The following is a 23,769-nucleotide window of genomic DNA, read 5'->3' on the forward strand; positions in this document are numbered from 1 at the left end:
TAGTCAGTCCCTGTGTCCTTTTGAAGTTACCCTCAATGGCTCCTAGATCTCTCTTCTTTCAAACTCTCATTTGGTTCATTCCAAGATTATTTTAGTAATCCCTGTAGACAGTCTTTCTATCCTAATTTTATCTTTTTCAAATCTAAGCTCCACTTTGCTGGTTCTCAATTGATCAGATGATAACATAAATTTGATATCACATCAAGGCTTAAGGGCATTCAATGACACAATGAGCCCTGCATGATAAAACACTTATTCCTTAGCAAAGCAATCTTCACAAAGTAACTCCAACTTACTTCTTCAAAGGCATCTCTTACCATTCCCTGGCCTCTTGTCCTTACCCCATAAACACTATGTTCTTTAAAGGTCAAAAACTGGGAGCACATAAGCAGAATCAGATCCAAGGACATGCCACACTGCGTTGGTTCACCCAGTACCCTGTGTGTGTCTGTGTTTGTGTGTATGTGTGTGTGTTACCATTGCTATTTAAAGAATTGGGAGAACTTATGTAAAAATGCAGATCTCTTACTTCTTTGGAACATTATTTCACCAGTTGCCCACAATCCATACCATCCCACACTATGGCCCCAAACCCACTCGCTTCCCACCTTTAAGTGACGTGTCTGACCCAGATGGCATTTGAGTTTGTGATCTCTACTCTGGGCCATTAGAGGACCTCTAAGTATACCATGTATCCTCATGCCTTTGTAAATGTTTTAATGTTGTTTCTTTCGATTAGAGTGCCCGTCTTTACCTGGTAAAATCATTTCTTTTTAAGGTCCAGATAAAGGGGTCACCATTTCTGCAAAATCATTCTAATAATATAATCAATCACCAATAAAGTTTTATTTATACATGTAATATAGCTTTTTCCAAATTATTAAAGGCAGTTGTATGTATGTTTTCTCTTGACTAGATTGGGAAAATCTTAAAAGTAGGTTCTGTTTCATTCAGCTTTACACCCTCTTCCACATGGCTTACCATCATGCCTCACCCTTTGTATATGTTCCACAAACATTTTATAAAGTAAATTCTATTGCAGTAAGAAGCTCTTTTTGCTCTCCATTAAAGCCTTTCCAGGACCAATTTTATATAACAAATAAACTTGTTTACTAAACAAGTAAATGACTTATTAGCTTATGTGAAAAGGATTAATTATTGTTTTCTCAAAAAATATTAGCAAACGGAATTCAATAACACATCGAAAAGATATCATACATCACGACCAAATGGGATTTATCCCAGCATATAAGACTGGTTTAACATATGCAAATCAATCAATATGATACATCACATTAACAGAATGAAAGATAGCAAATTATCATCTGAATTGATGCAGCAAAAGCATTTGACAAAGTTCAACATCCTTTCTTGATAACAACTCTTAACAGTTTTAGAGAGAAAATTCCTCAACATAATAAAGGCCATTTAAGAAAAACTCATGGTTAACGTCATAATCACTAAGGAACAACTGAAAGCCTTTCCAATAAGATGCAGTACAAGGTAGGGGGATGCCTACCCTCACCACTCCTATTCAGCATAGTACTGAAAGTACTAGCAAAGCACTCATATAAGATAAAGAAATAAAAGGCATTCAAATTAGAAAGGAAGAAGTTTGACTATCTCTATTTGCAAATGACATGATCCTATAGGTAGATAACCCCAAAGATTCCACATAAAAATTGTCAGACCTAATAAATGAATTCACTAGAATTTCAGAATTCAAAATCAACATACAAAATTGAGTAGCATTTCTATATGCAAATAACAACCTAGCTGAAAAAAGAAATCAAGAAAACAATCCTATTTACAATAGTATCAAAATAAAAAAACAATTTAGGAATAAATTTAACCAAGGAAAAGAAAGATTTGTGCACTAAAAACTATAAAACATTCCTGAAAGAAATTGAAGAAGACACAAATAAATAGAAAGACATCTATGTTCATGGATCAGAAGGATTAACATTGTTAAAATTTTCATAATACACAAAGCAATATACAGATTAAGTGCAATCACTATTTAAATTTCAGTGACATTCTTCATACAAATAAAAAAAACAATCCCAAAATGTATGTGGAACCACAAAGAAACCCTAAATAGCAAAAGCAATACTAGGAAAGAAAAACAAAGTTGGAGGCATGAAGCTTCCTAATTTAAAATTATATTACAAAGCTATAGTGATCAAAACAGTATATTACTGGCATAAAAACAGAAACACAGACCAATGGAACAGAATAGAGAACCCAGTATTAAGTTCAAACATTTACAGCCAACTAATTTTTGGCAAGGGTACCAAGAGGACACAATGGGGAAAGGATAGTCTCTTCAATAAATGGTGCTGGGAAAATTGGATTTACACCTGCAAAAGAATAAAATTGGACAATTGTACCATAAACAAAAATCAACTCAAAATGGTTAAAAGACTTAAATGTAAGAATTGAAGCCATAAAACTCCTAGAAGGGAACATACGGGGGAAAATCATAGACATTGGCCTTGACAATGATTTCTTTGGATATCTCACCAAAAGTTTGGGCTATGAAAGCAAAAACAAAAAATAAACAGTACTACATCAAACTACAAAAATTCTGCAAAGCAAAGCAAACAATCAACAAAATGAGAAGACAATCTATGTACTGGGAAAAAACATTTGCGAGTCACATATCAGATAGAGGTTAATAACCAGAATTCATATGGGGGGGGAGTATTATTTGAGCTCAAGAGTTAAAGACCAGCCTAAGCCAAGAGTGAGATCTTGTCTCTACTGAAAATAGAAAAATTAGCCAGGCATCCTGGCAAGCACCTATAATCCCAGCTACTTGGAGGCTGAGGCAAGAGGATTACTTAAGCCCAGGAGTCTGAGGTTGCAGTGAGCTACGATGATGCCACGGCACTCCACCCAGGGTGACAGAGCAAGACTCTGCCTCAAAAAAAAAAAAAAAAAAAAAAAAAAATTCTAAGTAAAACTCTTACAAGTCAATAGCAGAAAAACAAATAATCCAATTAGAAATAGGGAAAGGACTTAAGCAGATTTTTTAAGCAGACTCTTCTCTTAAAAAAGGCATGAAAATGGCCAACAGGTATATGAAAATGTTCTCAACATCAGTAATCATCAGGGAAATGCAAATTAAAAACACCATGAGATACTGCTTCATACGCATTAGGATAGTTAAAATCAAAACACCTAGAGATAACAAAGTTTGGTAAGGGTGTGGAGAAAAGGGAATCCTAGTGCACTGTTGATGGGGATTAAAGTGGTGCAGTCAAAATAAAAACAGTACGGAGGTTCCTAAAGAAATTAAAAATAGAACTACCCTATGACTCAGCAATCCCTGTTCTGAATATATATCCAAAGGAGATAAAATCACCACCTGGTAAAGATATCTGTACTTCCGTGTTCACTGCAACATGTTTCAGAATAGCCAAGATATGGAAGCAACCTAAGTGTCTGTCCATGGACAAATGGATAAAGAAATGTGGGAGATGTAAAGGAATATTATTTAGCCTTAAAAAAGAATGTGATCGTGCCATTTGGCACAACATGGATAAACCTGGAGGACATCATGTCAAGTGAAATAAGCCAGGCACAGAAAGAACAATATTCCATGATCTCACTTATATGTAGATTCTTTGAAAAAAAAAAAAAAGAGGTCAAATATATAGATAGAGAATAAAACAGTGGTTCCCAGGGATAGAGTGGGAGGAATAAATGGGGAGATGTAGGTCACAGGATATAAAGTAGCAAATATGTAGGATGAATAAGTCTACATATCTAATGAACAGTGCCAGCACTGTAGTTAATAAAATTGTATTAAGGATTTTTGTTAAATAAATATTATTCATAGCTCCTCTTATCAAAAAAACGGTAACCCAGATGATAGATACGTTAATTTGCTTGAATATAGTAACCCTTTTACTATCTATATGTATCCTACAACATCATATTGTAAACCTCAAATATACACAATAAAACTTTTTAAAAAAATTATTGTTTCATATGAGCTTTGAGCAATTGCAGGTTTCTAAAGTGTCTTAGGATGATTATACAGCTGGCTATGAGAGTTGGCAGTACATAACTTCTTTTTTTTTTTTGAGACAGAGTTTCACTTTGTTGTCCGGGCTAGAGTGCCGTGGCATCAGCCTAGCTCACAGCAACCTCAAACTCCTGGGTTCAACCAATCCTCCTGCCCCAGCCTCCTGAGTAGCTGGGACTATAGGCATGCACCACCTTACCCGGCTAACTTTTTCTATATATTTTTAGTTGTCCAGCTAATGTATTTCTATTTTTTTTTAATTTTTTTTTTTAGTAGAGACGGGGGTCTCGCTCTTGCTCAGGCTGGTCTGTAACTCCTGAGCTCAATCAGCCCACCTCATCCTCCCAGAGTGTTCTGATTACAGGCGTGAGCCACCACGCCCGGCCCGTAACTTCTAAGCATAACATGCAGAGCAGTATATAAATCCATCGCCCTCCTCTTTCTAGTATTTTTCATATGATCAAATAATAACGAATATCTTTTCAAAACACTTTCACACTTATGACACATTCCTTAGATGATAATTAACTCATTAATCACGTCTGCATCTTCACATACAATTTCAAATCTCATTGTTCCACAGGAAACTCCCATTGTAAACCACTTCTTACCTTACTGTAGCTTTGCCTTTGAGATTTTTATTTTCATTTTTTTTATAACACATATTAAAGTAGAAAAAGAAGGAAATCCTAAAGATTTGAATTTAGATTGAGAAAGCAAAGATAACATTTTTGTAGTAATTAAAGATGCATGGTAGTTAGCATACAGACCTTGCCTTAGGGAAGGAACGCCCAAAGTGTACATGATGAAGAAAAGGATTTTACACTCTCCTTTGTAGAAGTATGAATGAAGGACTGCAGTTGCCATGGAGGCTAAATCTCAGAAATAATGGCCAGATCTTTTTAGGAGCTGCTTCTGTTTTTTCTGCCAAGACCATCTGCTGACAGCCCCAAACCCCAGACAGCTGACTGCAAAGCCTGTTAATATGGGAAAGACTATTAACATTTTGCTGTCTCCACCTCTTCTCCTCTGTCAGGATTGAACCTGGAGCAGGTGTGAGCAGGGAAGCAGAAAAACCCCTCTGAAAGTTGTAAATTAACCTGCTCCTGGGCTAAGCATATGCGCACCATTCTTCCCAGGGTCTTCCACCTTGGAATGAAGAGAATCTGATAAGAACCAAACAGTCTGCAGTGAAGCTAGATTCCAGGAAGGAATGCTAGAAATTTCAGACTCAGATTGAAATGTTTGTTTGTAACACTTTTCTTCCCCTGTGATCCAATTCCGTCTTAATTAATCAAGAGGGGTTTTGTCTGTGCGTTATTGGCCCTCAGTTAACATTATCAGATGCTGCTGAACTCTGAAAACACATCTGACAGATTTCTGCATAAAGTATTAAATAATTTCCCAAATTGTTTTAATCCTAGGAGGTAAATAACCCAGATAATGAAAACCTGACATCAATTTTTTTTTCTTCAAAATAAATGTCTCACTACTAGAAGGTATTAACTTTCATACCTGTTTTTCCTAATGCTCTTAGACAGCAGTTTTCAATCAGTATGGTTAAATCCAAGTCAAGATTGGAGGAAAGCTTATAGTTTTAAAGCCAATAGAACTGTTGGATGAAAAAATATTTTATTTGTTTTTAAGAAATTATTCATTGCTGAGCCCTGGGCATTTTTATTTGGTTTAACACATTGCATAAATGGTTGTTTTTCTGTTCACATGACCTATCTTTCCAGTCCTTTAAAAATATTGTATTTCAGTCTTTGTTTTGAGAGTTGAAAAAGTATTTTTGTCTACATGAACCTGAAGGTCTGCTAAGGAAGGTTGTGTTATTAAAAACAAAGAAGGGTCAGGGGTCAGCTTCTGATAGCATTCATTTATTTTGCCTTTACATGGTCTTTTTAAACAAAATATTTGAAAAGATTTATTCTAATAATAATTTCTAAAATTTGATGTGTATGCAAGTCTTTTCATTTATTTTTTTTAAATGATTGGGCCAAAATTTTGAGTCTCATCTTTTATATTGTATTAATATGACTTGTCTATACAATAATTCAAACCTGGGGCTGGAAAACAACGAGCCTGTAAGTATCTGGACCTCGATCTCCGCTTATCAGGGCTTCAGTTTTCTCATCTGGAAAATGAAGGTTGGAAGAGATGATCTTCTAAGGTCTATGCCTAATGAAGTTGAAGGCAAAAGGAAAAGGCAACCTAGGATCTTGAATAACTAGAATGAAAGGAGGCACAGGCGTTGAATCAGACAGATCTGGGTTTGAATCTCAGATATCATTAGCTGTAAGGAGTTAGATTTTATTTTACTCAGCTATAAAATGGAACTAATTATAAGCCAGGGCTGTTGAGGTTCAAATGGCAACAAGCCTATAATGTTCCTAGCAGTCTGTACACATATTGTATTATATAGTCCTATAAATGGTAGGACCACAGTAAGGTCAAGGAGAACATAAGGCTGAGCATATGACTCAATCTAGTAATTTCCACTCTGGCACTTGCAGAAGAAGGGGAGTGAGCATATCACTGTCCTTCACCAGCAGAGATGTCCCTCTGTTGTGATGAAACTGGAGCTGTCAGGATTTAAAAAAAGAACACCATCAGGGCAAAGGCACCCCATCTTGGCAAGAAATGCTTTGCATAGTTTCCACCGTCACCAAGCTCTTCTTCCCACCCCACACCCTGCTTCTATTTAAGTCCCCAGGCACTCCACTGGCCCACACTCACTTTCGCCAGCACCCGGCCACCAGCAGACAAGACACAGGTAGCATGGCTCCAGGAGAAAAGGGACGGGAGGAGAGCCCAGCTAAGAGTGCCCTCCGGAAGGTTCGCACAGCCACTCTGGTCATCAACCTGGCCCGAGGTTGGCAGCAGTGGGCGAATGAGAACAGCACCAGGCAGGCCCAGGAACCTACAGGCTGGCTGCCCGGAGGGACCCCGGACCCACCCCAAGCTTCTAATCCAGGCGTACACCCCACCCCCTGCCAGCAGTCTCACAGTGCCTCACAGTCTTCATCTCTAAAGCCAGAGGGACACGGAGATGGGCAGAGCTCAGATGAGGCCGCTGAGGTTTCTCACATCAAAAGGAAAGAGGTGACCAAAACAGTGGTCAGCAAGGCTTATGAGCGGGGAGGGGACGTGAGCCACCTCAGCCACAGGTACGAGGACGGTGACACGCCTGACTCTGGGCAGCCGGAGCACGACATCGACAGAATCCTCCACAGCCATGGCTCCCCAACACGGAGAAGAAAATGCGGCAACCTGGTGTCTGAGCTGACCAAGGGCTGGAAGGTGATGGAACAGGAGGAGCCCACGGGGAGGAGCGACAGCGTAGACACGGAGGACAGCGGCTACGGGGGAGAGGCCGAGGAGAGGCCGGAGCAGGAGAGAGCGCAGGTGGCTGCTGCCAGGATCAAACGCCCCTTGCACTCCCAGTAAGTGAATGTGGCCTCCCCATCCTTGCACCAGGATCAATACTGAGCCCCCCCCCCCCACCCGGCCAACTGTGGGGATCCAGAGAGCAGGGGGAGTCCTACTAAAGTTAGAGTGAGAATCTCAAAGATCGGGCAGGAAGTATGCATTGCAGGGAGGCATGTCCCTGGGCTGAAAGGTCAGTGCCAACCTCAGACCCACACCTTTGGGTCAGGGCATGCACTATTCTGTCTCTCCTTTTGGTTTTGAAATAAACTCTTAAGTGTTAGCCTCAACATAGATGAAGCCATCAGAGAGGATGTCTGTCATGGGTTAATTCTACAATGAGCAATAAATTGGCTTGTTTTTCTGGAGAGAAAAAGGCTTTCTGGCAGACTGACTGGGGAAACCTTTACCTTGTCCCCAAAGTCTATATTATTATCTGCTTAAATAGTGCCCATGGAACATAAATCTCTATGACTCTGTAAACAGGTGGAAGGCTGCTAACTTGAGAGTAGGGTCTAAAGTGAGACAGACTCAAGTTCAAATCCCAGCTCAGCCCCTAACTAGTTCTTCTTCTAGGCTGATTGTCCCATTAGTAAAATGACAGCAACAGTAGCTTTTCGGATAAATTCTGCTGGATTGGGAAACGTAAATGAGATTAGGGCTGCCAAGTACCCAGCACCGTGCCTGACACATATGCTCAATACACAACATCAGTATTGTTCATATAGATTGTATTCTTTAGCAACTTTTCAAACTTTCGAAAAAGTTTGTCCTGTTTGTAAACAAAGGCAGAAATAATTAAAATATCACAATGCTAAAACATTTAGATGTTAAATATACACAGAGAGACTCAAATTGATGCCTTTTAGATAAGAAACACTTATTTCCAGGCAGTAACTTCACATAACAGAAAGTCAGGATATCTCACTTCACAACCTCAGGATATCAAAATATGGGAAAAGTCTCTGATGGCACAATGCTTATAAAACTGACGGCCTTTGGGGACCCTTAGATGTACAGGTGTGCTTCTCAAGTCTTCTAAACAATAAGAAAGTAAAGAACAAAACTGTTTAGTTTGACAAAGAGCTGTTTTAAAGTTTGTGATTTTAAAAGCATTTTGAAGGAATTAGAACTACATTGCAAGCTTTTAAGCAAAATGAAAAGGCAAACTTGGGTAATTATAACAATATGTCATGCATTTAGTGTGTACTGTGGGTATTTTAAATGCTTTGTCTTTTCGGTCCTCACAATCCTATGAGGCAGGTGTTAAGTCATTTTAGGGATAAGAACAATGAAGATCAGAGGGCAAGTTGACCCAGCAAGTTAGTGACAAAGCTCAGATCTGGCCTATTCAAAATGCAGTGTTTTGAAACCAGGTGTGGTACTGACTCTCACGCCATGGCTTGAGGATGTGTTCAGAGGTCTGGATTTGTGTTCTACTTACATTAATAGGAATTCATAATCAGAAGTAACTTTTACCAGAACATAAGAACCCATAGTCCAAATAATGGCCTTGTAGATTTTTGGGGTATATGTTTCTAGAATTGGAAAAATGGAATCCATCAAAGTAAAGACCTAGGGTGCTCAAGGAAGATCTTCTTGTCAGCACATTTTAAATTGGCCAGAGGTAGGGAGATGACAACTAGAATCAATCCTGAATGCTTAGTAGAGCTGACTCTTCTTTGGCACTTATCTAAACGCTTTTCATATGTTTATTCAGTGAATCTGCACAGTATTTCATGGAGTAGGTATAATCATCATCCCTATTTGATCGATGGAAACATGAGATGAAGAAACATTAGGGAACTTGTATGAGATATTACAGCCCATGGGATTTGAACCCTGGCCTTCTGGCTCTGGAGCCCACCCTCTGACTAAACTGTCTCACTCAAAAGTGGGGACTGGGATACAGGACCCTTCTCTGGGTTGCAGAAATCAGGCAGGTACACCAGCACCTTCTTAGTGTGATGGAGTCCATAAGCTTTGAATAAGAGACAATTAGATTTGAATCATGGTCACTTAGGCAATCCTGACTCTGTGTCCTCATCTAAAATATAGACATGCTAATTCATATTTCATGGAGTTATTTTTATATAAACTATGAAAACAATGGATTCAGGGGAGTTCCTTAGTAAGTTCCTTAGTAAGCAGTGGGCCAGGCCTGGTGATCCCAACCCTTCCAAGTACAAGGAGCTTGCCTCTCTGGATTTGAAAGGTGGTGGTGGTTTAATCTCTTCTTTCCTTCTTTGGTTCCTTTCCCTCAGTCTTGGAGTACACAGGGTCCCAGAATTTTGTATGTAGCCGCAGCAGCTCTTAATGTCAGTAGTAATCCTAGCTGCACTCAAGAAACTTCGGCGGAAGCCCAGTGGGACTCTTTGCCTGGCGGGACTCTCAAATACTGCTTGGAAAATGAAAGTGGCATTATAGAGTAAGCCAATATGCAAGGGCTTTTTGTTCACTTATTTTTAATTACAGGGACCATTCTCTCCCTGTATCTGCCAGTAGGGAGACAATTACACATCTTGGATGTTTAAGTCTAAAGTAAGAGACTTTCTTGGTGGTTAAGATGTCCCATGGATAGTTGAAACAAACAAATCAAGTGTGGTAAAAAACAGATAAATTCTTTACCAATAGTGGTTTTGCTAACTTTGGATGTCACTATTTTACTGGTTTATAGTTTATGCCTTATTTTAAAAATATTGTATCTTTTGATTGCATGTGACTTGTTTGGTCCAATACCTTTAGACAAAGGAAATTAGATCCCTCTCTCCCATAGAGTAAAGGTACAAGATTAAAGTACCAATCACTCACCCATCCTCTCCTTGAAGTCTATACAGTAAAAATAATAGTTGAACATGAGAGTGGCATTTTACAAATAAGGAAACTGACACACAGAGTTGTTAAGAAATGTATCTAAGTCACAGAACTAGTAAGTGATGAGTTGGGAAGGTTCACGCCAGAACTTGTGTTCTTAACCACTGTGCTAGACTGTCCCTCTTAGAGTAGAGAATAGACTCAGGGAATAAAATGCAGATCAAAGTGTCAGCTTATTAATGGAGCCCCAATAATTCCCAAAGTTCAGCATTTTGGTACAACTATATTACAAGACTTTACAAGAAATGGAAGCAACAGTACAGCCTCCTCTTACCTACTCCCAATTCTAGAGCTGTGAACCCTTTCGATGGACTCTGAAGACAGTTATCAATCTGTAAGGAAAGTCACAGGCCTGGCTCTCAAGCCTGGTTTATAACAGAACAGAGAACATAATGGTTGATCAGAAATGTTCATACTGCTGCCTTTTGAATGCAGTCACCCTGCATCTGATACATGTGACCCTATCGACGTCATGCTCCCATTAACCAAATCAGCTAAACTTCCTGTGGGAAGGAGCAAGCCAACCAATGCATGGAGGAGCAAACTCTCCCAGAACTTCTCTGGGAAATTGGAAAGGGCAGCGGAAGTTCTTTGCTATACTGACAGAGGAGAGTGCTTTACTGGGCAATGGGGAGAAATGGTCCCCACACAGGAAGATCTACAGGGTTGGCAATGAGAGCGGATCTCCACTTTCTTCATACAGATCCAAGACGGACCAGAAAAGCTCACCTCTAGGTGCCCATGACATTTTGAAGCTAGTGATTGACTTTAGGAAGGGCAACTACCAGAGAATGTTTTCTGTGCCAGTGAGCTTGGTAAAATTTGAAATATACCTTTCAGAGCCTCTATTTCCTAGGGGTTTTTATTATATATTTAATAATTTACCCAATAATTATTACTCCAAAATGACAGAATCATAAAATTGGTTTCCATATTCTCATCATACTGCTAAAGAGCCCCATTCACATAAGAAAGCAGCAAAGTCATGTCATTTTTAAAGCTGATAGATAAGAAATAATTTTCAGAATTTATTTCAGTAAATGAAGCTGGACTTTCCAAGAGAGATTGCACATAAGGTTTAGTAGAATTGGTTACTTTGCACACAGCAGGACAGGGGTTATATTTTTGATTGACTATAAGAAAATTTGTTTACTAATAATGAAACTGAGAAGGTGATGGATTCAATATTACTATCCTAAAATATGGGTGAGATGTTAGTCTTTGAATATTCCTTTGCTTTCTTTTAATTTTTACTAGATTGTCTTCTTTCTAAAGACAATCTAGACAATTTTTACTAGATTTTACTAGATTGTCTGTCTAAAGCTCAATATAAACTATCATTCACATTTTTACCTGAAAAATTAAATGATAACATAATCCAGTATTGATTCATATATTCATCATACAAGAAGATATTCAGGGTATAAGATTTGCTAATCCTGATTTAAACCTGATACTTTCAAACTTTTTAAAAGTTGGAAATATAAAAACAACACAGAAAATTTATAATATAGAAGAAATTAAATACTCATTAAGATAAATTTCCTCCTAGTTTTTTAAAAAAATAGCCCTATTTTCTAATTTTTGTTTGTAGGGCCAACTTCCTTTGTTTTCCTTCTTTTCAATTATTGGGAATTATAATTTTATAATATAACAAAAGGGACATTAAAGTTTAGAAGGTGCTTCTTTTAGAAGATCTTCATAGATTTATTACCACACTAGCCCCAACCTTTATCCCAAATGACAATGAGTTTCAACACTTAGGGAGTCTAAGTTCCTAATTAACAATCAGAAGGAAAAAAAACTGTATCAAAGATTCATAGACCCATATACAGTTTAAACAAACTACCTCTGGATGCTAATTTATTTACCTATATCCTGCTTTCTTTAAGTTATAAAATCAATATAATACCAATATGAAAGAGAATTTTGAAAAAAATGAAGAAAAATCAACTTTCACCTGGATAGCAACATAATTATTTTCAATCGTGCATATGCTATTAAATTCTTTAGCCTGGTGCATATACATTTCACAGAGTTGCAATTATATCATAAACTCAATTTTGTATTACTCTGATTTTTCTCATTTAGTAGTTATTCACTGTTTTTTTATTATTAAATATTCAATAAGTACCTAAAACGGTTCCTGGCACATAGTAGGTGTCATAAAGGAATACTTTATTAAAGGACAGAAGGAATGTCAAAGTGCCAGAAGCTCTTCAAAAGCATGGTGTATTGTGATTTATACAATAGGACAGAAGTACAGTTGATGCTCAGGAGACAAAGACAAATGCCTTAATAATTGCACCATTCACTTTCATCTGAGATATTTCAAGTCTCTTCTCTGGCAGGGTGACCCAGCCTCAAGTCTGGCATGAGATTTGTGTTCTACCTAGATGTCCTTGGGTTTGTGTTTGAAGACTAGGCCTCTCATTGATCACTATGGCTCCAAAAGAAAAAGGTGTTTGTCTCCTTTCATAACAAGATGGAGCAGCCCATCCTGTGGGCAGCTCAACAGGGACATTTGATGGAGAGGCAGATGATGTTGAGGACAAGGAGGCCTGGGAGAAATCCATTCTACTTCAGTGTGGTGTAGCTCTTAGCATGTTTTCATACATATATGATTTTATAAAGTTGCAATAATTGTGAATACAGTTTCTGTATGATGCTTTTCCCCAATTAACTTTGTCATACACTTTTAGCCACATGTCTTCACAGAATAGCAGTGTTATATATAGCTGTGTATTCCCTGTTGCAATTCTATTGCACTAGCAAACAGGAAACAAGTGTCAGGATTTTTGGAAACACAGCACTGACGTTAATGAAAGTTCGCCATCTAGTGGATGTCATTTCTTTCTTGAACACAATGTTAATGCAAGTATATATTCCTCCTCGTCCACCTCCATTTGGCTCCTGCATTTGGATAACCAGATTGCAGGAAGTGAGTTTGGATAGTGAAGGATGCTCAAATCTGATCCGTTCTTGGATTCTGAAGAGAAAATTGTGAGTGTTCGGACAGGTCTGGCATGTCCTTCCCCTCAGAGATTTCAGCACTACCTGAACATCTCCAATCCCAGTGCAGAAGAGGCGTGAGGCCACTTGGTGTGAAGGAGAAGAGAGGGAGGGATCTTATGAGGATGGGGAGTACAAATCTCTTTTAGACAGTCCAAGAGCTTGTGTTTTACCTGTGAAGGCAAAGAGACCTAGGGAAAAAGTCTAGGAGATTAGAAACAGAAATGGTAGGGAAGTCTTTTAAAGACAAATTTTTGCCCATTTTAAAATTAGGCCTGCACCCTCATGACACTCCTGGTCTATACTTTCCAAAGCTGGATTTTTGTTGTTGTTTTTAAATAAGAAAATGCATTCCAAATTCCAAGGATACACAAATTTAAAACACAAGTCATTCCTTTATTAAACACTGTACCTGCAGGCTAAGCAGCATCCTTGCATAGCAGAAAGAGCAGTGACTTTGACTTTAGCCTCAGACAATTTTGTGTTTTACTCCTCTGCCTGTGCTGCTGAGTTAGGACAGTATTTCATAGTAATTATATACAGGCTCTGGAGCCAGCTTAACTTTGGTTCACATTCCACTTCTGCCACTAAACAGTTTAGTGACTTTAAGAAGTTACACAATCTCTCTGGCCTCAGTTTCCTCATCTGTGAAGTGGGACCACCTAGCCCATAGAATGTAGAGAATATTACCAAAAGGTGTTTAGAAGACTGCTAGCACATGGTGTTCAGTAAATGTCACTACTGCTAGTTAGTGTTTTCTATCTGTATAACGTGATATTTTAAAGTTTGTGGTACACCACGGATACTAGTCTAGAGATGCTCTCATTAAAAATCCATGTATGAATATCGGTACATGACAATATTACAATGTATGTGTGGTGGTAGAATCCTTATCTTTGGGGAATAACTGGTTTCAGAGGTCCTATAAAAATGGGATTCCCAAGTATACTTATATAATTCCAGTTCTAAAATGTCACTAACACTCAATTTTAAGATACACACATTTGCATTAACTTTGTGTAAGGAAGCTTTTCTCTTAAAACAGAATTTAATATCATTATAATGTTTAAAACATTATTGTTATTCATAGAGAAAATAGTATAGAAAGACATACATCAAACTAAAATTAATGGTGGGACTATGTATAATTTTTTTCTTTCATTCCTAACTCTTTTGTATTGTTTTTATTTGTCTTTTATAATCAAAGACATTATGGATGCATATGCATGGGAAGTACAAAGGAAAAACAATGCCTGGGTGTTAAAATATCAGTATTTTGATTCTTTCCCCTCTCTCTCCTTTAGGGCAAACAGATTTACAGAGAAACTCAACTGCAAAGCCCAACAGAAATACAGCCAAGTGAACAACTTGAAAGGGAGATGGCAACAGTGGGCTGACGAACACGTACAATCGCAGAAGCTCAACCCTTTCAGTGAAGAATTTGATTACGAGCTGGCCATGTCCACCCGCCTACACAAAGGAGATGAAGGCTATGGCCGTCCCAAGGAAGGAACCAAAACTGCTGAAAGGGCCAAGAGAGCTGAGGAGCACATCTACAGGGAAATTATGGACATGTGCTTCATCATCCGCACGATGGCTCGCCACCGACGAGATGGCAAGATCCAGGTTACCTTTGGAGATCTCTTTGACAGATACGTTCGTATTTCAGATAAAGTGGTGGGCATTCTTATGCGGGCCAGGAAACATGGACTGGTAGACTTCAAAGGAGAGATGTTATGGCAAGGCCGAGATGACCACGTTGTGATTACTCTACTGGAGTGAAACTTCAACATCAAAAGCCAAACTTGATCCACTATTGTCTTAATGCTAAATGCTAATATATTAATATTTAAATTAAAATGCAAACTCTCTGTAATAAGTTAAAAAATATTAAACAATTTTTACAGAAATGACTTTTTTGGCACTCTTTTTGTAAGGAAGTTTGAAGATTTTGAGAAAGCACACATAAAGCACTTCAGAAAGCACATAAAATATTATTAATATATAATAGTAGTATTAATATTTAAAATTCCACTCACCTTTTAGGCAAAAATACTTGACTATTCATTGCAGAAATTATTGTAGATTTTTAACTAAACATTACATCTAAGAGGAATGCTGACTTTAGATAAAGATTAGCAGAACATTATGATGTGTCATTTTTTTAGGGAAAAAAATTCCATTAACTTTGCTAAAACTAAACTTTAAATTTTCTAAGGTTGAATTTGTACTGTTTTTATTACAGTATCACTTACAAAACAGGTACATATATAAAAAGTTAAGTTTTCAATATGATGTTGAAATTGTTGAAGTTCCTCTGTGGGCTTGGATTCTAATAGGTTTCCAGAAGGAAAGTTAGCCTTCCTCCTTCTGTGTGATTTGAGCAGAAAATCACATACAAGTGGACACCACTGGTCATCTTAGTACCAACAAAGAAGGCAATCACACTCACCTTCACTTGGAAAGTAGAGCAGAGGTGAGAGATTCAGATTTACTTGCCATCGTAGGACTTCTTGGAGAAGTTTGTCTTTTCATTACATGTCAGCATGTAATGAGTCATGCTGCTGCTAACATTTGTATCAGTGCATAATGGAGAAATACAACAAATTCTATGAAGTGCAATGTTCAGTGTGGAAGAATCTCACAGACTTATCGGAGAATTAAAAGCAGATCTGAGACATTTTCTTCATACTCTAACAAAGAAAACTTTACCAAATATCTAAAAGTCATAAAACAGCCATGTTAGTACTGCCAAAGTGAAAAAAAAAGGAGTTATATGATGGCAGTAAGAAAATTATTTGACACCAATGTGTTAGTTGTCAATTTTTCATCTTCATAGATTTAATATGCTTTATATAATCCTAAACACAAACTGAATAAAATGTAAGATTATAATTCTTACTGAATTCAATGAAAGTTATTAAAGTGCATTGATATTATAGCACTTTGGTGTTAAATACAAAATTAATGTCAAAACATAATACTTCAAAATAATATGCATTCATAATTATTAGCTGTTAGGTTTAAAATAAAATACAGATTAAAGCACTACAGAAATTATCTTTGTTTTCATGTATGATTCTTTTTAAATGAAGTTTCCAATATCTTCTTAAGGAAGAAAGTAAGTATATTTTTGTCTCCACACTATGTTTATAAAATTACAAATTAATAACTAATATTTCTAAGTAGAATTTTGTATAAGAATGAAATGAAATCTACATCAAATTTTAAAGATAAATCGCACAAGAAAAGAAGATATTTTCTTGTTTCTCTGTTCTTGTTTTTATAGCATTTTTAGGTTATATTCCACAATATACTTTCTTGTATTTGAAATACAACAAAATGATAATGTACAACTTAGGTTACTGGTAATATCGGTAGAATATTTAGACTAAGGCTTCAAAAGTGTTCCCTGGCATGTAACTTTGAACAGTAAAAGTTTATGCGGGCACTGGCATAGCTTATACAAAGTTCAATTTGTTTGAATTTGAAGATGGTATAAAAGTCTTCTTCTCAGAGAGCTGGCATTAACTAACACTCCTCTGAATAAGGCCTGGCTGTAAAGTCAGAAAGCTAGGCCCAGTGCAGTGGCTCACGCCTGTAATCCTAGCACTCTGGGAGGCCAAGGCGGGCGGATCGTTTGAGCTCAGGAGTTCAAGACCAGCCTGAGCAAGAGTGAGACCCCGTCTCTACTAAAAAAAAAAAAATAGAAAGAAATTAATTGGCCAACTAAAAATATATAGAAAAAATTAGCTGGGCATGGTGGTGCATTTCTGTAGTCCCAGCTACTTGGGAGGCTGAGGCAGGAGGATTGCTTGAGCCCAGGAGTTGGAGGTTGCTGTGAGCTAAGCTGACGCCATGGCACTCTAGCCTGGGCAACAGAGTGAGACTCTGTCTCAAAAAAAATTTGAAACCTTCAAATCTGTACCCCCATATTATGCCGAAATAAAAAAAAAAAAAAAAGAGAGAGAAAAAAAAAGAAGAGTCAGAAAGCTGGTTTCCTTAGATCAAAGTGCCTGCCATGGGACAGGCGCACCCCGACCAGCATCTTGTGAAACAGGCATGATCATAAGAGCTGTCTTGTGATAGTAATAGCTCATGGTTTGCAGATTTTTTCTTACTTTATCATGTATCATTCTTATGCTAGGTATTTTATTTATTTGTAAGAACCCTTTTCATGTTTTTCATATTAATGTTTCCTGATTTGGTATCCAAAAATACTCTCTTCAACCAAGTGATTATTATCCTAAAAACTTTATGATAGGAAAATCCATAGTTGAACAACTTTGGACATCTTGACAAAAAAAAAAAATTCTCGGCCGGGCGCCGTGGCTCACGCCTGTAATCCTAGCACTCTGGGAGGCCGAGGTGGGCGGATTGCTCAAGGTCAGGAGTTCAAAACCAGCCTGAGCGAGACCCCGTCTCTACCATAAAAATAGAAAGAAATTAATTGGCCAACTAATATATATAATATAAAAAAATCAGCCGGGCATGGTGGCGCATGCCTGTAGTCCCAGCTACTCGGGAGGCTGAGGCAGGAGGATCGCTTGAGCCCAGGAGTTTGAGGTTGCTGTGAGCTAAGCTGACGCCACGGCACTCACTCTAGCCTGGGCAAGAAAGCGAGACTCTGTCTCAAAAAAAAAAAAAAAAAAAAAAAAAAAAAAAAAAAATTCTCAGTTGTAGTATACAATTAATCTCTGTATCTTCAGGATTTGCCTTTTACAAACTTTCAATCAGATGTTCAAAGGGTTTCTGTGCTGTTGGAATGTGCTTTTCACCCCTTCAGTCCAAACCACCATCCAAATAGGATGCCTTTCAGCTTTCAAACTTGAAATTTTGTGGAATCTTCCTGATTCCCCAGTTCACCTTATTGCTCTGCCAACTTAAACCATGAGGAGGGAAGTTCTGCACTCAGGGTTTTTTCTTCCTATACCATGTTACAAAGCGAGGCTGCACCTATACTCTTGGTTTGCCTTCTGCTTTTTCCTTTCCTTTTCCAAACTCTATTTTCTTCTTTTTCTAATTACTACCAACAGGTATAATGTAAGAATATCAGTGCTGTCTCTAACATGATGCAGAAATACTTCTGTGTAAACTAGAATTTTATGTCAACAGGAATTCATACTCTGGGAAGGATTTACTGTGCCTTCTCCATTAAGTCACTCTGCTCAAGGATTATAAGAGGAACAGGAGACCATGTGGCTCATACTTAATGCAGATGCCTCCTCAGGATTCCTAGAATATTCTAACTTCATTCCCACTAGCTAGGACATTTTTAGTATGCGTAAGCACAGAGTTAATATCTGTGAAATTACTTAATTTATAAATGTGCTGTATGAGCCTATCCACTTATCCTAGATATTTTGAGAGTACTGTGTTTCATCACTTATCCTCCCCACAAGGGTTATCAAATTATATTGTGTGTGCAGATTTTGGGGGTACACGGTATCAACACAATTATATTGCATTTACTTTTTGAACAATAAATCCTACTTCTAAAATTTCCCTTGAAGATACAATTCAAGCAATATGAAAATACATATGCATAATATACTCTGTCTTATTTTTAACTGTAAAATACTGCAAACAACCTAATACAAACAAAAATGGTCAAATAAAGTATGGTATACAATGGCTGCAGCTAAAAAAGAAAAGAATTTTTAAGAACTGAAATGTAGTTATTTTCAGCATATATATGTGTGTATATGCATATGTACACTGGATTTTATACACACATATACATACTGTATTTTATATGTAAATATTTATATATATAATCTATATTTTGAAAACAGAGGATAACCAGGAACAAAAAAATCAACTTCCTATAGGAAAGGGTGAAAATGGGTTGAAAAAGAAAAGACATACTTCTCATAGTACATTTCTTTGTAGAATTTTGACTTTTGGAACCTTTAAATATTTTACATATACAAAAAGTAAAGTTAAATGAGAACAGGAGAAAAACTAAAATTAGATATAAACAAAACAAATAAACCTAACTCCATATTCAATTACTAAAATAACCACAGAGGAGGAAAAAAGAAGTATACCTAACTTTCAAATACAATATTTTTTGATTAAATATTTCCCATCTAAAGGCAAAAAGAACTGCAAAGAAATATTAAACTCTACTTAATTTTGTTTGTGTGGTTATAAGTATAGTAATTCTGAAATTATAATATGTGCATTATAAGATTAAGCAAATGAGTAAATATACTAAAGTCTTTACTGTGGGAGAAATGAGAGAGACAAACATGGAAGGAGATAAGATAAGCAAGGACTCTGGGATGTTCCATTGGATGGAAGTATCAGTGTGAATTCATGCTGTGTACATTTACTCCTGAAAGGCCCTAAAATGATACAACTCTAGAAGCAAAAAGCACACCCAGATTTCTAAATACCATTCTCCTTCCTAAAAAACATGGCTCCTTTTAGTAATGGCGGATTCTAGGATTGGATTGCAGAAAGTACAGATGAGTCTGGACCACATTGTTGCACTAGGAGTGAGCAAGCACTCAAGGAAATGGAGAAGTACATAAGTCATATTGTTGGGGTTCCCATTGGTTAAATCTATATAAATGGATTATATAACCCTATGAATTAAAAAGAGAGAACCCTGCAGTTCAGCAGAATCAACATTGTTAAAATGTCTATACGACCCAAAGTGATTTATAGATTCAATGCAATTCCTACTTAAAAATACCAACATCATTTTTCACAGATATAGAAAAAATAATTTTATGCTTTGAATGGAACCAGAGAAAAGCCTGTATAGCAAAAGCAATCATAGTCAAAAAGAATAAAATGGGAGGCATCAATTTACCAGACTTCAAACTATACTACAAGGCCATAGCAATTAAAACAGAATAGCATTGTCACAAGAATAGGGACATAGACTTCTGGAATAGAACTGAGAAGCCAGATATAAACCAGCCTCATATAGCCACCTAATCTTTGACAAATAAGACAAAAACATACACTGGGGAAAAGAATCTTTATTCAATAAATGGTTCTGGGAAAACTGGATAGCCACATGTAGAAGACTGAAACAGGATCGACATCTTTCACCTCTCACAAAAATCAACTCATGGTGGATAACAGACTTAAACCTAAAGCATGAAACCATAAGAATTCTAGAGGAAAACGTTGGGAATACTCTTCTAGACATTGGCCTAAGCAAAGAATTTATGAAGAAGACCTGAAAGGCAATCACAGCAACAATGAAAATAAATAAATAGGACCTGATCAAATTAAAAAGCTTCTGTACAGCCAAAGAAACTATCACAAGAGCAAACAGACAACCTACAGAGTGAGAGAAAATATTCACATGCTACACACGTAAATATCTGATGAAGGGCTGATAACTAGAATCTATATAGAACTCAGGAAAATCTACAAGAAAAAATCAAACAACCCCATTAAAAAATGGGCAAAGGACATGAACAGAAACTTTTTTAAAGAAGACAGACTAATGGCCAACAAACATATGAAAAAATGCTCAACATCTCTAATCATCAGGGAAATGCAAATCAAAACCACAATGAGATATCACTTATCTCCAGTGAGAATGGCCTTTATCAAAAAGTTCCAAGACAATAAATGTTGGCATGGATGCGGAGAGATAGGAACACTCACTCCTACACTGCTGGTGGGACTGCAAACTAGTGCAACCTCTGTGGAAAGCAATATGGAGATACCTTAAAGTGATACAAGTAGATCTACCATTTGATCAAGCAATCCCATTACTGGGCATCTACCCAAAGAACAAAAGACTTTCCATAAAAAAGACATCTGCACTCTAATGTTTATAGCAGCACAATTCACAATTGCAAAGATGTGGAAACAACCCAAGTGTCCATCAATACATAAGTGGATTAATAAAATGTGATATATGTATACCATGGAGTACTATTCAGCTGTAAGAAACAATGGTGATCTAGCACCTCTTGTATTTTCCTGGATAGAGCTGGAACCCATTCTCCTAAGTGAAGTATCCCAAGAATGGAAAAATAAGCACCACATGTACTCACTAGCAAATTGGTTTCACTGATCAACACCTAAATGGACCTATAGGAATAACATTTATCTGGTGTCAGGCAGATGGGAGGGGGAGGTGGGGATGGGTATATACATACATAATGGGTGCAGTGTGCACCATCTGGGGGATGGACACACTTGAAGCTCTGACTCAGGGGGTGGGGCAAGGGTAATATACATAACCGAAACCTTTGTACCCTCATAATATGCTGAAATAAAAAAAAATAAAACATAAAAAAAGAGAGAACCCATTAGTCCATACTGATAATACATATTCATAAATGGAGAAAGGAAATCTCTTATAGTAAATGGCAACTAATAAACATGTTGGGAATGAGATTTTTTAAAAAATCATAATTTTGCAACCATCTTAGTAATTCAGGCAAGAATCTTCAATGGCTACTAAAAACATTGGAAAGTATGGTGGAGAATAGAATATCTACAGTATCCAAGTATGTCCCTATGTATTACTTATTAATTACAAAGGGAAAAATGACAGCAGTGGAGAAACATGGTGGACACTGTCTGAATCAATTAATCAAAGCTAATTATTATTCATAAGAGGACAAAGTTACATTATGTGAATCCTGATAAGGTGCAGAGTACAAAACTCACTTCTGGGGTTTTCCTATCCAAAGATGCATATGAGCAAAGACCCAAAGCTTACATATAAGGAAAAATTCAGACAAATCTACATTGAAGGACTTTCTATAATCCTGAACTCTGCAAACATACCACTGTCATGAAGCACAATGAATGACTAGGAACTCTTTAGGTTATAGGAGAAAAGAAAGACAAAACAACTAAAATGCAATGCAGAATCATTGACTGGATCACAGATCTGGAAAAGTAATGCTAGAAAGGATATTATTATTGGCCTTGAGTTATTAAGTATGAAATGTCCTATTTCCATTTCTTGTTTTATTTTTTTTATTTTTATTTTATTTATTATTTATTTGTTGTGGCATATTATGGGGATACAAATTTTAAGGTTTCAATAAATGTCCTTTCCTCCCTAACCCCCACAAGTCTGAGTTTCCAGCATTGTGAAGGTACATTCTCATTCTTTTCAATAGAGTTTGGCTTGTGATTATCTTTCAAAATTGTTTTTAGAGCATTTTTGTGAAACCATGGATAAGTAAAAAATTCATGTTACTTCTGAATATGCATTCTATCATGGAACCAATGCTGTGCAGGCAGCTCAAAATATCAAAAAAAAGTGTTTGGGAAAATCGTGGCTAATGAATGCACAGTGGATTGTGTTACATATAACTCACACAAAGAAAACAGTAAAAAAATAACAAATTAGAAAGGATCATCTTGTTTTAATTAAACACCATGGCCCCAGGGAAAATTTTTTTTAGTGCGGCAGTCAATGGGTTAATCTTGAAAATTAGCCATGTGGGCAAAGTGAAAGCAAGGTGGATAATGATGAGCTGAAAGCTGCAGTGGAAGCAAATCCATCTCAACCTACCTGTGAATTAGCAGCAAGGGCTGACATTACTCTTGCAACAATATTGAACCATAGGAAACAAATCAGCAAGGTAAAGAAGCTGGATATTAATAGATGGGTACCGCATGAATTAAACAAGCATCAGAAGTCATCTCAAAGCTTGCCTATTTGCCGCCACTACATAAAGGCAAAGAATTTCTATACCATATTGTTACATGTGATGAAAAATTGATTCTTTTTGACAATTGCAAGCATTCGGCACAATGATTGGATAAACATGAACTGCTGAAACACAGTCCAAAACTGAACATTCATCCAAAAAAGCTAATAGTATCTGTTTGGTGGTCCAGCGCTGGTATTATCCACTGCAGCTTTATGAAACCTGGTCAATCGATTACAGCGGATGTCTACTGCAACCAACTGGACGAAATGATTAGGATGCTTGCAATTAAGCAGCCAAGATTGGTCAATGGAGACAGGCCAATCCTCTTGCAAGACAACGTTCAACCGCATATTGCACAAACAGCAAGCTCAAACTACAGATGCTGGACTTGGAAATTGTCATCCATTGTATTCACCAGACCTTGCACCAACTGACTACCACTTCTTCCAGGCTTTGGACCACTTCTTGCAAGGAAAAATATTCAATTCTCAACATGCTCTGAAAAGTGCCTTTTGCGATTTCACCTCCACTCATTTTTCCAGGCTTCTTTGCTGCCAGCATAAACAAGCTACCATACCATTAAGATGGCAAAACTGTGTTGATAGTTTAGGTACATACTTGGATTAATTGACTGCTTCTTGAGATATAATAAACTTTTAATTCAGAACTGGGTATTTCATATTTAATGACCTAATAGGAACAATGGTGAAATTTGAAATGGATTGCATATTAGATATTATCATATTAATGTCAGATTTCCTGAACTGA

The 23,769-nt window shown here is 37.1% G+C and overlaps 1 protein-coding gene across 1 annotated transcript; it reads left to right on the forward strand.

Annotated features, from left to right (window-relative positions):
* The first annotated feature begins 6,758 nt into the window (after positions 1-6,758).
* Positions 6,759-15,258, forward strand: ABRA (actin binding Rho activating protein). The gene is made up of 2 exons (XM_012784239.3): positions 6,759-7,479; positions 14,653-15,258. The coding sequence occupies exons 1-2, from the start codon at positions 6,815-6,817 to the stop codon at positions 15,128-15,130; spliced, it is 1,143 nt and encodes a 380-aa protein (XP_012639693.2). The 5' UTR covers positions 6,759-6,814; the 3' UTR covers positions 15,131-15,258.
* The last annotated feature ends 8,511 nt before the right edge of the window (positions 15,259-23,769 follow it).

The sequence above is a fragment of the Microcebus murinus genome, chromosome 7 (genome assembly GCF_040939455.1).
Source record: "Microcebus murinus isolate Inina chromosome 7, M.murinus_Inina_mat1.0, whole genome shotgun sequence".
Taxonomy (NCBI): Eukaryota; Metazoa; Chordata; class Mammalia; order Primates; family Cheirogaleidae; genus Microcebus; species Microcebus murinus.